Raw genomic sequence first — 16,711 nt, 5'->3', positions numbered from 1 at the left:
CAACACGGCAGCCTACCTGCTTCTCTGAACCGAATCCCCGTCATCGTTTACTGATAGGTTTCCCTTTAGTTTAACTTTATAGTTTACAATACAGGGGATTAGGATTTGATGACCACTCCTTAAACTTCTGATTGCAACCAGTAAAAATATTCACGAGTGCAAGATCATAAATCCATTAAAAGTCTTAATGCTTTAATCCAATCAGATGACACGATTATGTGATGTAAGCAACATTTCAAAGAAACTTTATAACTTGCTAGAAACTCTGACACTTGATAAAGCAGACGACACCTTCACCCCAGTGTGGGCCTGTCATGTATTAACATTCACAGAGCCACACATTCAGTCTTCAAAAGATTAATCACCCGGTAATCTTTGAAAAACTCAGAGGGTCGTTCAACAACATTTACTGCTGCTCTGAAAGTATTTCCAGAAATCTGAAAGGATGAAAAATCTAAATGAAAATTAGTCAATAATGACTTTTAATCTTTTCCTCAAGTTGTGAGACTGTTTTGCATGTAGCTGGACATGACACATGTCCCTGCACTTTTTGTATAAGACAAGCACAACATAGTACATTGTTTGGTATGAAAATATTAAATCCTGGAGGAAAAAACACATCAGTATATCCCATTATACCTATAGCAGTTTGAATTTTGGCTCATGCTCACAAATTGAGCAAGGTGAAAAGATTCTTGAAATACCCTCGGAGCTGAGAAGTGTTAGAAACTTTCTGGATTTTTCAAAGATTTTTTTGGATATTTGATTTTGAATATTGTATTTGATCCCTAGTGGTGTGACTCACGTGTGATGATTTTATATCGTCACCTTTTTTCTGATGTTTTAACATCCAACTCGTACACTAACGTGCTGACATAATGTCAAGCAAACTGTTTGGCATTTGTCATTTGTGGCACATCCCAAAAATATGAGCCAGTATAATGAATTACTAGCTTTTCGTTGGGTTTATTCAAAGCTCCACAACTGGAACAAAAACACTAATGAGTTTTGACATTAAAGTGTTTCAAACATTCATCAGAGTGTTTTTTTCATAATCTTGTTCGCCTCAATAAACCCAATGCAGCGTAATGAATCAGTTATTATGACTCGTATTTTGGGGATTTTGCTTTTTCTGTTCATCATCCTTAATGATTCTCTCCCTAATGGCTTACTAACAGTTTCATTGATATGTCAAGATGATGACTAACTGGATTTTATTTAAATATATTTTGGCTTTTTAACATTAACGTCAGTCCCAGAACAGTTGAGCACCAATTGTCTACTGAAAACAGCCAATTGAGTTCCCTTGTTCAAAGAAAGACTCTGCCTCGTCCATCCCCGACATTTTCCCTCTTGTCACAAAGTACAAGTAACTTGTGACAACTTGCCTCATTCCACGAGCCTGCACAGGTGGTGCTCTCACTGAATGCAGCATTATGCAGCCCATCAAAACTCTCCAGAGGGCCTGATGGTACAATCAGCAGTAACTGGGCTGCATACTTCTTGTATTCTTTGCTTTTTCCTGATGCTGACCTCTCATTTTTCTTTCCTGTCCATTTCATTTGTTAACTCATCTTTTGTTTGTTACATCCATGTGTCTGTCGGTGTGTTGGCCCCGGGTGTTACGTTTTGTGTTTGCGTTCCGGCTGTTTGCGTCTGCAATACCATAGATGCGTTTGCACCTTCCCCAGGAGACGGTCCTGCTGCCGTGGCTGCGGGCCCCGCTGCTGATGCATTTGGTGGATCTGGTGGGTGACAATACAGCTTTTTTTTGCAAGTGTGTGTGTGTGTGTGTGTGTGTGTCTGTGTGAACGAGAAGCTGAGATCGCTTTTATTATATTAAAGCTGCTTCTGCTTCCATAGGAGACAGTAGAACAAAGCGTGCCCCCAGGGCCTACTGTCTCACCCCAAATCCTGCTTTGATGCCCCAGTCATGGACCCTCACCTACTTCATCTTGACTACTCTTCTCCCGCTAATATCCACCCAGTTACTACAGTAAAAAGCGCAGCACAGCTGTTAACTATACTTTCAGTTGAGAAAGGATACCATTTATTTTCATACCCTAACCCTGATACTACCTGGTGGTGATGATGATGATGATGACGATTATGATTATACTCATCATTGTTGAAATTTTTTTTCTTTTCATTTTCTTTTTTTTTTTTTAATAACTACAAATTTACTTTTTTAAGTAAATAAGAAGTACTGCTTGTTGGTAAATGTAGTTTGTGAACAGAATGCTAACCATAGCAGTAAAGCAAATGGTTGCAGTTTATTTAACTTGTTTTGGCATTAACTTTATTCTGCGCCCACATTTGACCTCCTGTATACATTGCTTTAATAAGCACAAACCCGGTTCTGTGATTCTTATAGGTTCGCTTACCTCATTGGTTGTAACAATAGGCATAGCCTCTTAAATCTCTGACAAACACATATGTACAGACATTCATGGTCACCAGAGGATGAATCCTACAGGCGTCGGTGGGTCCCTGATGTTTCATGTAGGTCAAAATTAGAATTTGTGTGAATGTACCTGCAAAAAGACATTCATCATTTTTCGGCTAACGTGCTAACAGGCTAAACTAAGATGGTGAATTCTGAAAACTTCAGCGTGTTAGCTTATCCGGAAGTAACTGTGATCATGTTAGCATACTGACTTTAGCTTTAGCTCAAGTAGTGGTCTTGTTTTCTACTGACATGAATTATGCGGAGATAATAATGGTTGCTATATGTGTCTGTTTTTTGTTTTTTTTGACAAAAACGCATTTGGATGAAAAATAGTGAATTTAACTAGCATATTTTAAGGGTGTGATGACGTGAGAGGTTATGAGACACTATTGTAACAACATGCCTATGGAAACACAGGCTACTAACTAGCGTCACACACACACGTAAAGCTCACTTTTCTGTCTGAATGTGTGTGAAATTATCGCAGTTAAATTAAATTCATTCAGCCATAATTCCACTGTAGCTACATTACAGAGTTTCCAGAGTGCGCTCTGCCACTCTGAGAGTGTGGTGCTTTGAATAACTGAAATACATTTTCAGCAGCCCCCAAATTCTATTAAAAGTTCAGTATGTGATAGAGTGCACACATGCAAATATAAACACCCTTAGCATTAGCGAAGGGGCTGTACAGTATCTTCCGTCTCATCTAAGACTTCTATTGGTCTGTGGGTAGGCTAGTTGAGCCAAGTAGCTAGTAAACGGTTTCTTTTATTACCTTTATTGTTTTTCTCATTTTTCTGTCGTTCTAGAGGCGTAATCAGGTAGCCTCTTGTATGCTAACATGTTGGTATTATCACACAGCTAATTAGGATGAAAGACTAATTTGCCAATGGGCCAGTCAATCAAAAACTATTCTGCATTCTTGTCAGTCAATTATTAACTAATGAAGAATTGGTCCTTCATGCCAGCGTAGCTTGTGGATGCAGTTCTGAAGTTAATGAATGACGTGTGCTTGGTTTTCTTTCTTTATATCTAACCCTGATTTGGAGCTTCAGAGGTGTCTCGCCTCACAAATATGCTTTTTACAGTGTTTGTTGCTTTAACAAACCCTCAATCACCCCTTCCCCTTCCCCATCCACCTACCAACCCCTTCCCTTCTTTTCTAATCATTAATTCCCCCTAACTTCTCAACGCCACCCCCGTGCTGCCTCTCCTGAAGACCCCTTTGCTACGACGGAGGGGAGTGGGGACATTGCTCCAGAGCTGGACCTGTTCGCTATGAGGCCCACCGACACGGTGTCCGCCGCCATCATCCCTCCCACCTCTAGTGAGGCGCCGACCATCGTCGCCCCCATCGCTGCCCCCGCTGCCCCCACCCCTTCTTCCACCACCACCAAAACCACCACCGACACCACCACCACAGAGTCTGCAGCCGCTCCGACTCTAGATATCTTTGGTGGTAATGTCCTCTCGCTCTCATTTTGCCTAACACTGCATTGCCCTGCATTATGACGATGAAAATGATGATGATGATGATGATGTAGGCTGTGATAATGATGACTATGTTGCTCTTGCTAGTGATGATGAAGATGATGATGACTGTAGTGACAATGACGATAACCTGCCCAGTCCCTACATCTCAGATTTGTTTTTCTATTTTCCATAATGCCTTTCCCTCAGATACAGATCATTTAATCAAGTTAATCAAGCATCTTGACCTCCTCTGCAGGACTGAAATAGTCGCTTGTGCATGCTATTTTAATAGTTAATGGATTCATTATAGTTTGTTTGGCGACCAGAATCTCAGTGTAAATTTTATCTCTTTGGACATAATTGAAAATCTATCTCTTCTCATTAACAGAGGGGGCTCAACTTGTTTTGATTATTAACCGTATACTAACAGACTGCCATAGACATAGAGGGAAGAAAATTGTTTTCTTCTCGTGCTTGTTACCAATGTCCTAGATAGTGATAGCTGAGAATGCTGTATTGTAGCTTATGCACTTGAGTTAAAAGGGAATATTGCTCAACGTCAGAGTTTGTATATGCTGTGGGTTTCTGCAAAGTGCTCCGGTTTGCTCCCGCAGTGAGGACGACATGAAGGTTGGGCGAATTGTTGGGTCCAAACTGCCCATTTAAAGCCAAATGGGAGCTGGGATGGGATCCAGACCCCTTTGACTCTGCATAACTTGTGACATTTTTTGGCTCGAGAAATGTTTGACCACCACTTTGTCCCAGACTAAAATACTCCAAAACTATTGGACTGATTGCCATAAACTTTTTAGTGGTACCAAGGAGAAATCCTCTCGACTGTAGTGGTCCGCTGAAATTTCCTCTGGCACCATCAACAGTGAAATAACCTGACATCTACTAGGATGATTGGCAAACTATTTTGTGACTAGACTGGCATTCAGTAGAGCGCATATCTTTTGCTGAGCGCTAATTAGCAAATGCTAGCATGCTAAAAGGCTAAACGTGAATGAATGTGGTGGATAGTACCAGCGAAACATAGGAATGTTAGATAGGAAATTTTGGGGGGCATTTTAGCATGCTAACATTAAGCCAACATTAACATTAACATGTAGCTCATACCACCACTGTGGCTGAGTACAGCTTCACAGAGCTGATGGCATTGCTGTGGACCCATCTTTTATGTCACCTCACTGATTTGGGACGAACCAGACAAACTCTATGGTAATTTCATTTCTTATAATCAAAATTAATTGATCCAAATATGAAAGTCTTCCTGCTGAAGTTTGGTAATATACCCTTTTAACTTTTGCACCGTTTGCATTGCACTGAACAGATACACAGCAGCTTACCCATTTGATAATCAAAATGTCTGCTCTCTCTGCTCTCCCTCATCTCTCTTCTTAACTCATCATTCTGTATGCACTGGACTTGGAATCTGAATGTCATATGATTGTGTGTCCTTGTTCTTAGATATGTTTGATTCTATGCCTGAGCAAAGCCCTACCACAGAATCCAAAGCTGCTACCACTCCTAGCGTAGACCTTTTTGGTGCAGGTACAGGAGTTGATATCCATTTCTCTGTGTGTGGAACCTCTTCATCTCTTCTGGTTTCCATACCTCCACTCCTCTGTCAACTGTTTTTTTTCCCCACACGTCTTGGTTTGTCCCCCATAGTGGTATGAGAACTGTGCATGTACCCACTCGTCAAATCTTGGATTGTCCTTGTGGCTGCTTGCTGTCTACCGCCGTGTCTCTCTACCTGCCACGCTAATACTTTTCTTTGCTCCCCGACCTCCACGGTTTTCTTCTTTCTCGTACTCTCGCTTGCATTGGTATATTAGACCTACCTGCTGTTTCACGCGGGCCCTCACCTTTGCCCGAGCCGGCTCCGGTTGGAGACATCGTGACCGGTGAGTTAAGCTGCTTTAACTTTCCTGCATCTCTGTTTTTCCCTTCCTCTTTCACGAAGAGTGCAGCCAGTCTCAACTTACTATGAATTTTCTTTGCATGATGCTGGTGTCTGCATGCACATGCACACCAGTGCTGCACTACCAAAGGGTGCACGCTTCAAGGATGTGGATACACAGTTAAGATGCAGGGATGCCTGCTTTCTTCTCCTGCTCCTTCTACGCATGTCTGCGAGCCTTTTAGATCAAGCAGAATAAGTGCATGTGAAATGCATTCTCCCCTTGGCCGTGAGGTTTCAACTGATGAATGTAGTCATTTTGATCTGAGAATAATTGAATGTCTTTTGCTTCTGCCTCTGCCCTTCTCTCTGTTTAGACTCATTTGCATCTCCAGCTCCTGCTGCTGATGCTGCTCCTGTCACTGCTGCTGCTGCAGCTCCCATCCCAGAGGCCTCCTCTCCACCCAAGGCAGCAGAGCCAGCACCTGTCATTGACCTGCTGGGTACTGTACCTCAGAACACCAAAAACACACTTTCATCACAACAACATATGCTGCATGTGAATTCTTAATAATAATAATAATAATAATAATAATAATAATAATAATAATACATTTATTTTATATAGCGCTTTTCAGGTACTCAAAGACGCTTACAGGTTAAAACAGAAGTATAAAAACAACACACACATTCTTGACTTTCAACAGCTGTTTGTGCATTCTATAATTTTCCTCAGTTGTGATAGACTGTGGTAGAGCCGAGCCAGTACTCTATGGGGCCGATGCCGATACCGACATCAGGAAGTGAAACATTCTGATATTGATATATTGACTGAAGTATGCATGTTTTTGGCAGTGATCTCTGTGTTGGGTTATCAGTCACTTGAGGATGTAGCGCATATTTTACAGTTCAACAAAAAACTTTGTTATCTAAGATCACACCAGTTCACTGAGAATATACTAATGTTGAACTGTCCCAAGCACCTTTTCTGCATTCTTTTCTCTCAAAAGAAAGTTTTTATATTGGCAAGTACTGGATAACATACGCTGATACTGATATACCTGTGGTAGGCCAGTAGTGGCAGATGATATCGGCCAACCAATGGGCGGGGCTCTAGACGGCTTTGTCGCGGAACTAGCAACTGTAGTTTCTGGATTAGAGTAGTGGGGTACTTTCCAAGTTGAATTAATGTAGTTCGTCACAGCAATGTCGGTCTGTCTGTCCACCCCACCAGTGGACCACTCTAGATCCAGATCTGAACATCTCAACATCTGCTGGATGGATCGGCAGAACAGATTGTCATGATTATCAGAGAAAGAATCCCTGAGTCCTTCATGGGGTTGACATATTTGTTTCACAATCATTCCTGATAATCAGCTGGGCATCAGACTTCCAGGGACAGTCCCTTTATTTTCATTTTATTTCAACAACATTGTTGGATTTTCAGTGACAGATTGACAAAGTTTTACCACTCCCATTTTGTGAGAGGCTGCTGCACCTGTTGCGTTCTGATCTCAGTGGTAGATTCGAAAAAAGTTTTCAATGTGATTTTCTTGCTAAACCAATTTACATTTGTAACTTAGTCAATACAACCATAGCATTACAGTGAGACTTAAATACATGTTTGTGCTACAGACAAACACTGCAACACAGTAAATCATATCTTGACTGCACCATGTGACATCGCACCAGGTAGAAACTGGGTTGATGATGAAATACCTGGATGAATATTGTTATCCCTGACAGCCACAGCAGTACTTTGTGTTTAGTGTTAATTAGAACATATTAGCATGATAAATGCAAGCTGACATTAGCATTTAGCTTTAAGCACAGCTCTGTGAGGCAGCACAGCCAAGACTGTTCACTCTCAGTCTTGTTGCTGTGTACTTCTGCACATTTCTTAACAACTCCCACTCCAGGATAAATAAAGCAACATGGAGAAATGAAATGGTCTCAGGTTATTTTCCTATGTTTTTGAAATAGAACTGAGCATGCAGTTTATTGTGAGATAAAGACTGGAAACGTTGTCTGTCCGCTCCAAAGTTTGTTTTTTTTACTCAGTTTCACTAAGACATTTTTATGTCACTCATAGTTTTGTTTTATGAAGATGATCTTGTCTCCTACCCCCCACTGTGTCCCAGTGTGTGGTCCAGGGCTGACCTCTCACCCCTTTCTGCCCTCCATGCTGCGTTGTGGATAACTGGACGGTCCTGCAGACTCTTTCGGCGGCGCTGTGGAGGAGACGCAGCAGATCTCTGCTCCTGGAGGGCCTGGAGACGATCTGCTGGGAGGTGAGACTTGTCTGACTCACTGAAGGCAGTGTTTTTTCAATTATTATTATTTTTTTTTATTTATTTATTTTTTCCCTTATCCCTCCCCCCGTCCTGCGTGTTATCAATGTTTCCCTGTCCAAGCACACCTGATTCAAATGAATTGCTCGCTATCAGGCTTACAGCTGAGCTTAGTGACGAGCTCATCATGTGATTCAGGTTTGTTGGGCAGGGAAACGTCTCAGGTTGAGGATTGAAAAACACTTAAGTATTTTTAAATAAATGATGGTTAAATTAGAAAGACTGAAAGGACCAGCAAATGTCAGATGTATCTCTCTACAGTCTGGCTGAAAGGTTTTTTGCTGGCAAATTGCTGACAGAAATGTTTCATGCTGATTAAGAAATCACGCAGTAATGATGGAGACGCATTTGTCAAATAAATAGCGACACACACTTGGCAGAACTGGCCACATTTAATTCACAACAGTTCCAAAGTAGCTCTGGACTCATTTCGAAATGTCTGCAAAATGCCTGTCCACTGCAACTTCCTGGTGATGTCATAGCCAATTTCTCACCGATCTCATTTCTGTCACTGTTTTATAGACAAGATTTAATGAAGAAGAAGATTATCATCGTCTTTTTATGCCCCAGCCTTAGGCGGCCCAAAACCTCTCCACCACACTAAAGTATTCATTGTTTTCTCTAACCTTGTCTCCTTCGTTAAATATTGGATAGTTTGTCGTTTGCGAGCCTCATGCTGTTCTTTCAGTGAAACAGAATGAGGTGAAATCACTCAGGTGGAACCGCTAACAACTCAGAGACATCTAAAACGCGACAAAGAGCCCCACACAGCTACGTCATAAAAGCCTTTATATTCAGATAATCTTTATAATATATACAACAGTTATCATTCATTTATTCAATACTGAACATTCCATTGAACATTTGGCCTATCATACAGATTATTCATGTATTGTGCTGTAAGTGGCTGAGTAATGTGTCTCTGTGTGGTACACTGCCGCTGCAGTGATCTTCTTTCCCCACAGAAGTCAATCAAATTCCATGCTGCTTTTTAAGACGTGTAATGTGCCATCTGTTGTGTCAGTGATCGTGTTTAATGTGTGTTTCTCATGGATTTACTGTGGGTCTGATAGCAGTGCTGCCTGATGTCACAGTTACAGTGCTTTCTGTTCCCCCCTCAGGCCTGATGTCCCCCACCCTGGCTCCCACCGCTGCCCCAGCTCTCGCCCCGGCCTTGGCTCCAGCTCCGGTGCAGGGCGACCTCCTGGAGTCGGGTTTCGATGCTCTGGGCTCCCTCTCCGCCCCGGCACCGCCTGTACCTGCCGCAGTGGCAGCGGCGCCAATAGTACCAGCTGCATTAGAACCCGTATCCACCACACCGGCGCCCTCTGGTGGCTTCGATGCTTCAAGTAAGTGGATCGTGATATGTTGAAAAAGGTTTATTTTCCATCTTTGTCTCGTTCTAGTAATCTGTCTCCTCGTCATGTCTTGTGAGTTGTTAGAGAATTTCAAAAAATGATTTTGATTGTATTTGCACAGTTCCTCTGCTTGACGCACATTATTCTGCTCCGGTTCGTTAAAACCGAGTTATAGAAACCTGGTTATCGCTTCCTGCTGAGAGCTTGACTTCTGCATGAATGACACGCTGACATTTGCCGCTTTCACTGTTCTCTTAATTCCGCTGACTGCTCAGCTCCTCACCACCGCTGCCTCTCTCGCAATGATTCTTCCTCTCCTCAGTCGGTTCTCTTGTACTTATCACACTTTCACAAATGCTGTTCTTTTCTCCACCTCCTGCTCACCCCACCCCTCTCTGCAATCTGTCTTTTCTTCTTCCTGTCTTATTTTTTTCTTTGATTCTTTCTTCCTGCGACACAATTTCTCTCTTTATTTCCCTCTCTCCCGACACACACTCCTTCCACTCTACTGGCTCATTGCTTGCTTCTTCTAATCTTTAATTGGTGAGTTTAATCTCGCAGTGCATTGCAGCATGTGCAGTTTGGACAAGTCTCCCATTCTGCGTCTTTGCATGTTGCAACAGAACCCCTGATTGTCTCCTGCATGAGGCAAGACTCACTGTACTGTTTTTTTTTATGTTTGTACAATAAATCTATATTTGCCCTTGCTCTCTTGGAGCAGTGTCTCCTATTTACAACATGTCATCAAGCCCCGAGTCTGTAGTAGAGTCTCCAGGTTTATTTCCAAACTGTAACACCTTTACAACAGAGTGCTACTGTAACACCCTTCATTGGTGCTCGTTAACAGCAACACATTGTAGTGAAAGCCCTCACTCTATGTTCAGGTTAGAAATATAAAAGATTCAATTTGAATGTTGTCATAGCTCATGAACTCTTTACTGTACAGGGCAGAACGTTCTGCCACACTGCCTACAGTTACAGTCTATTTAAAATTAAATTTAAATGGTCAAAGTTTGTAATTTAAGGCCTAAAAACCTCCCGAATCATTTAAATATGATAAAGTGAACATTATCTTTAAGTGCAATCGCTCCCAACCAGGGACATGTACTACCCAAAGGTGAATTTTGCACTTTCCAGATGATACTTTGAAAGATTGTAGAGTAATTATTTCAAAAAATACATAATACATGCATGATAATTAAAAAAAAATAAAAAAAAGTCACATATGGAGTCAGCTGTAAAACCTGAAAACAACTCAATCGGTCGATTGCCAGCGACCCCCAACAATGAAAACAACATGGCTGTGCTGCAGAATACTAGTGACAGGCGTACTGGACCTTGGTTGTGAAGTCACAGTTTGGTTTGCTTTAAGCAAGAGAACTACTGAGGTGAACAGAGTCTAATAGTTAGCTTACGGTATTGGAAAAACAAAATAGTAATCTAACAGTTAATAAAGAGAAATATTAAAATGGTAAGCTAAAAGTAACAAAGAAGTGGTTGAAATAATGTAAGTTATGTTAAAGTGGAGCAGTGGTTCAAGTAGCTAGCTGAAAATAATGCAGAATCCCAGTGGCATTATACTTAAGCATTATTAAAAGTATCCTGAGACATATTTAAATTTTGGGATATACCAATATTCATTGCAGTGTGCACATCAGGCCCACATTGTGAGGTCATTTACATTCTAAGTGAGAGGGTGACGCTGTGAGCAGTATAGGAAACCCCCCTGATGCAATCTAGACACTGGTGGTGGTGATGGGATGGAGAGGATGGCTGAGGATCTGGATGCAGTGAGGTAGACTCTGGTGAGCTGGATCTGGCCACTAGATATGATGAACTGGAGGTGTAGGGATCGGAGGAGGGTCGACAAGATTTTGAATGAATAAATATTACCTGACTGAATTTACACTGAGCTTCATCAGAACGTGGAAGGTTGTATAGACGAAGGCTTTCTTGAGTTCATCTGACAGGACTGTGGGGCCACACATAGCCAACTTTCAAATGCCTCTGCGGTGGTTACTTGGAATGAAAACCTGGAAACTCTTTGGCCTTGATGACCCCTTGTTCCAAACCAGTGCTTTATTCCAAAATCAACCAGTTTGTAGGCTCCTGGGATGTCATGTGAACTGGTTGAGCTACTAGCCAAGTGTAATAACACCCCTTTTGAATGCTCAAATGTATTTACAGCACTGTCCTACATTGTGCATGCGATGCACAGCTGACTACAGATGCTGTAACCACTGGATTGTCTCCCTCGCTGTACCGTCTGTTCTCGCTCTGCCCTCTGCCCATGTTAAAGCTAGATTAAGGATTTGCAGGTTTGTAATCCGTGTTGTTTCTCTGGTGTCCCGCCATTCCTACCCTCTCCTCAAGTGTTTGATGGATTAGGCGACTTGCTGATGCCCGCCGTAACGCCCCAGAGCACTGGGGGCAGCACTGCTGGAAGCACAGGGGGAAGCATGGTGACTCCTGTCGCAGCAGGAGGCATTGCAGGCGCTCCCCCCGCCACCCCACCTCTGACTAAAACCATCGGAGGAGACCTGGACTCCTCGCTGGCCAACCTGATTGGAGGTAGACTGCAGAATTTCTTGTCTGGAGATCAGTCATTTCTGTTTAGAATAAATGCTTCAATAGAAATCTAACTTGTTCTTTTTTCTCTCCTTTTGTTCAGACCTTGGAGTAAAGAAAAAGTAAGTGTGTGTTTAAAGATGTGAATTTCACAAATGTGCATGATATAACACTGCTAATAGCACAACACTGTCATATGAGATGAGGGGGAAAAAACTACAAAGCAGAACCTGAGTTGTATCCTGTGTTTGATCTCATTTAGGGACCCAATGAGTGAGAAGAAGCTGACGGGAGGCGCCAACTGGATGCCGCAGGTGGCGCCCACAAGCTGGGGTACACCAGGAGCCCCCATGGTAAGAACAGCATGGACACTGCATCGCCCCCCCCCCATGACATCACACGTCATCCATGGAGTAGTTTTACTGCAAGCTGAGTTTAGAGCTGTTCCTCTTGCCACAAACTGAATATATGCAGTTATTGACAAACATTTTCATCTCTCTAGACATCATGAAAAACACGATAAACAGGGCAAAACCCAAATGTGTGATTTTTCATGATTAAAATCATGATCCAAACATTGGAAATGTATAGTTTGCACAAGCTGTGCTTTTAAGAACATACAGTTTTCATCGTTGAACCGTCATCCTCCTTCCTGTCTGTCTAGGCCGGTGCAGCTCCTGGAGCACCTGGAGCACCAGGAGCAGCTCCACCTGCCATGGTGCCAGCGATGGCTGCACAGCCTGGCTTTGGCATGGTGAGTTTAACACCATTCATTGTGAGGTCTCTGTTTTTGCTGTGAGCCTTCATCACATTTTGGATTTACAGCTCATATTGTAACGGATGATCAGATCATCTCGGAGGTGTATGATGGTTAATCCGCGCATCTCCCCAATCTGTTGTGTTGTCCGTGTTGTCTTACCAGCCTCCTGCAGGAGGGCCCGGAGCTCCCATGATGCAACCCATGATGGGGCAGCCTATGATGGGACAGCCCTTGATGAGACCTCCCTTCACTGGGGTGGCTGGAGCTGCACCCGGAGCCGCTGCACCAGGAGCACCGGTAACCAACCACACACACATAGTAGAGGCCAATTTGTGTACACGCACAGTAAACCTGTATGTGATCCATGTCAAAAAGATTCATGGTATCCTGAAATACAACATGCATGTTTAGATATGTATGCCCACCACTCCGTGTCTGGTCAACACATGAACTCCTGTGCTTCCTGTTGTCCCAGCTTTCTCCAGGACCTGCAAGCCAGAACCCCAAGAAGCCTAAGGACCCTTTGGCAGATCTCGACCTCAAGGACTTCTTATAACGCCCCAGGTGGGAGCTCAGAACAGCGCACATAGTATATACAATTCAGTATGTATCTTCTGGAATACCATGAATAATGCCATTAATTTTGTGGTTGTTAATGATATATCGGGTTGGATGACATGACTTAATTCTGGTGATGATTGAATGTGAGATATACAGAATCAGATTATTTCAATGTTTTGCTTCCACAACATTTAAATCACGGAGAGAGTGACTTGTTTCAAAATCCTAAGGATTTGATTACAGAATTGAGAGATGACTTCAACATTAAATAACAAAGTAGTCAATATCTCTCAGTATAAGAATGCCCCTCTGAGTGGGCCTGTCACTCCGATGTGCAGCTGTACAACTGCAGTGGAGTGCAGCACCTGCAGATGGAGCTGGTGATCCATGTCTCCAGCTTTTCCGTCTCTCAGCAGTTGTGAAACCTCTACCATCTGTGCTCTTTCAATTATCATCAAATAGTGAATAAGTATGAGCCCTTTTAGGAATACATATCTTGGTTGGAATCAAAACTCACCCCAAAATAATTTAGAATACTGGAGAGTGTATTTCTTTGAAACAAGTGCAAAGACCCACAGTGAGGCTTTTCTTGATTGGAAACATGTTTTCGCTCTTCTCTCGACTGGCTTTGGCAAGAGTTTGATTTACCAACAGTTTTTTCTTTGGTAGCGCTCTCCTACTGTTGATATGATTGGTTTAAGTAAGCCTGTAATGGATGGCGATATATGGATGGCTCATCTGATCGCCTGCCATTTTTTTTTTTAATGTGACTTCCATTTTCCAAACCGTTCCTAGTTGTGAAGTAAACAAACCGGCGCATCAAGATGGCTTAATTAACTATTTGAATTGAAAAGGAATATTGAAAAGAATAGTCTCAGAAGGATGGATCATTACCTAGTCATCACTGATATTTAAGGGAACATTGAAGCACGTTTTATAGTCAAAATCACCAAATTCAAACAAAATCAACATCTGTGTTCACAGGAAAAAGAAGACAAAAATGAAATCAGTCTGTCAGCTTTCAGAAGACAACTTTCACTTGAACGTCGTGCCTCATGTTGACATGTTCTCTGCTTCCTGTCTCCCAGCTGCTTTTTCCTCTGGAGCCGAGCCCTCCCACCTTTTGCCTGGTGTCCGTCAAACATCTCAGGATGCCAGCGACGCTCAGCTACTCAACCTTATAAGAGCCCTCTTTTCTCCCCCCCGCCCATCAACGCCCCGCCCTACTCCTGTGTGATGTCGTAGCACAAACTGTGAAAGTGAACCATAGCGGATTATATATATATATGAGAAAAAAAAAATACAAGCGTGTGCTTATGTAGATGTACTAATCTTTTTGTCTAAACAAAATCACTCAAAACCCTGACAAAAAAAGTCCACAAAAGTAGGTGAGAGAAAGTGAAGGCGTATGTGTTTAGATTTCTTTCTAGTGTTGAGTTGAATGATGGATGTGCTTTGGTGTCCTAAGCCCCACCCACCACCCCGTGTGTGTCCCTGCCTCCTCGTAAAGGGGGAGGAGCTCTTCTTTGTCCCTCTCTGATCGGATGGGGGTGGTAAACGAAGCCCCCCGGTAGATTTTTCGGAGAAACGTTTCGTGTGTTGTTTACAGAAAGGTCCTCTTTGATGTACATAGATTTCTCTGGCGAGGATTCCGTCTCTATTCTGTATGTCTGTTGAAGAGAAATATAAATGTGAATCTGACATGAAATTGTAAGAAGTCGTGTGAGTATCCTTCTATTTCCCGTCATCTTTTGAAAAGTATTTGGAAAACCGATATGAATACTGCTATATGATTAATATACTGTATATTATAGAACAACTTCTGTGGGTTTCTGAATCATACCAGACCAGGAAGGGACCCTTTCTGTTTTTGTTTTTTTTCTTTTTTTATACTCGTGGCTCATTCTTATGTTTCTTTTGTTGTCTTTTTGTCCAATGTTATTTATATGTTCTGTTTTCTTTTCGTATAATCCTCCAGACCGGTGTTAATATTTGCTGGCATTGCTATTAAAGTACATATCTTACAACTTATTTCCAGAGAAAAAATGCTTACAGTGAGTGATCAGTGTCTACCTGCAGTCTCGACACTGCCCGTGTGGATATGTTTGTTGCCTGTGCTTTCATTATAACTATGACGGTCAGTATGGTTATTTTTGTATTCAGAGTAATTTATTCCTTTGCCATACCAAACTCTATGTTCAGACGGATCAAATGAAAACAAGAAAACCTAGTCACGATGGTATGTGATTGACATGGAGATCAAAATTTGAAGGAATGGCAGATAGCCGAGGTGGTGATCCCGCAGAAGGGACTTTTTTTTTTTTTTCTAAAAGTTACCCTGTCGAGTTTTTTCTGAACAAACTTCTGTTTACATTCACTGTTTCTCACCAAATAAGCATTGTGTGTGTCCTTGAGGTCAACGGATGTGTTGAATGCATTTACTGAATCGCTTTAAAAGCAGATTTATATTGGAAACTTTGAAACCTATATTGTTTACAAGCAAAGCTCATCAAAACAATGCTTCATGGTCAGAAACTCCACAGGGTACCTTTACGTTACCGACCTGTTGCACCCAGTGATGTTGGCTCAAGTGACAGTGTGTGTATCTGCACCGCTGCTTTTACAATATTACAATTACTGCAAGTGGATGAAAGTTAACCTGAAGGTGCAGAGACAAACACTGACGACAAATCCACGTTTGATTGTGGTCTGAACATAATTTTTGTGCAAGTTGTTCATTTGATTGCTGCTGACCTTGGCACATTGTCAATTGAACAACGCATAATGTAAGTGGCCACATAGGAGTGATGTGTACGGTGTGGAATCCTAAAGAGGCCACTGACTGTCCAGCCATGATCTCATTCCCCTGAAGCATCCTAACATGAAGCTCCTCTGAGCCCGCAGACTTACAATGGAATCCATATGTTGATATACACTTGGACAGCTGTATGTACGAGAGGTCTTTGTCCTGTGCTGTAAACCAGACTAATGTAAAGCTTAATCTGTGTGTTGTCATGTCAGTGGACTGAATAAGCAATTTGGTTGTGAGAATCTGATGTGATTCGGAGAAAACAATGGGAGATTATTAACATTTTTCATGAGAATTGTATTTTTCTTTAGTTGTAAATTTATTTTTATTTTTCGATGACCCTCCCCAGTGCATGTAAGCCCTCTGAGGTGCAATAAATTCAATGACGGATTGAACTGCCCACAGTGGACTTTCTTTTCTTCCATAGAACAGACATTATAGAAATGTCAGTTTGATGGAGTATTTATGTTTTTTTT

At 42.1% G+C, this 16,711-nt stretch overlaps 1 protein-coding gene across 15 annotated transcripts in view; it reads left to right on the top strand.

Annotated features, from left to right (window-relative positions):
• The window catches only part of snap91a (synaptosome associated protein 91a), a 53,508-nt gene extending 36,873 nt beyond the window's left edge, over positions 1–16,635 (top strand). For 5 of the 15 annotated variants that reach the window (XM_030392560.1, XM_030392563.1, XM_030392562.1 and 2 more), the window contains 14 exons: positions 1,671–1,748; positions 3,669–3,908; positions 5,393–5,476; positions 5,764–5,832; positions 6,206–6,331; positions 8,045–8,119; positions 9,301–9,528; positions 11,911–12,108; positions 12,209–12,227; positions 12,368–12,458; positions 12,770–12,859; positions 13,028–13,162; positions 13,341–13,429; positions 14,515–16,635. In XM_030392560.1, the coding sequence (XP_030248420.1) occupies positions 1,671–1,748; positions 3,669–3,908; positions 5,393–5,476; positions 5,764–5,832; positions 6,206–6,331; positions 8,045–8,119; positions 9,301–9,528; positions 11,911–12,108; positions 12,209–12,227; positions 12,368–12,458; positions 12,770–12,859; positions 13,028–13,162; positions 13,341–13,421 (1,514 nt within the window). In that variant the 3' untranslated portion in view covers positions 13,422–13,429; positions 14,515–16,635. Of the gene's footprint in view, positions 1–1,670; positions 1,749–3,668; positions 3,909–5,392; positions 5,477–5,763; positions 5,833–6,205; positions 6,332–8,044; positions 8,120–9,300; positions 9,529–11,910; positions 12,109–12,208; positions 12,228–12,367; positions 12,459–12,769; positions 12,860–13,027; positions 13,163–13,340; positions 13,469–14,410 lie in introns of all 15 variants that reach the window. The other 10 variants (XM_030392573.1, XM_030392565.1, XM_030392569.1 and 7 more) reach the window with 9 other exon arrangements.
• Positions 16,636–16,711: the final 76 nt, after the last annotated feature.

The sequence above is a fragment of the Sparus aurata genome, chromosome 17 (genome assembly GCF_900880675.1).
Source record: "Sparus aurata chromosome 17, fSpaAur1.1, whole genome shotgun sequence".
In the NCBI taxonomy this organism is placed as follows: Eukaryota; Metazoa; Chordata; class Actinopteri; order Spariformes; family Sparidae; genus Sparus; species Sparus aurata.
This window is presented reverse-complemented; position numbering and strand designations above follow the sequence as displayed.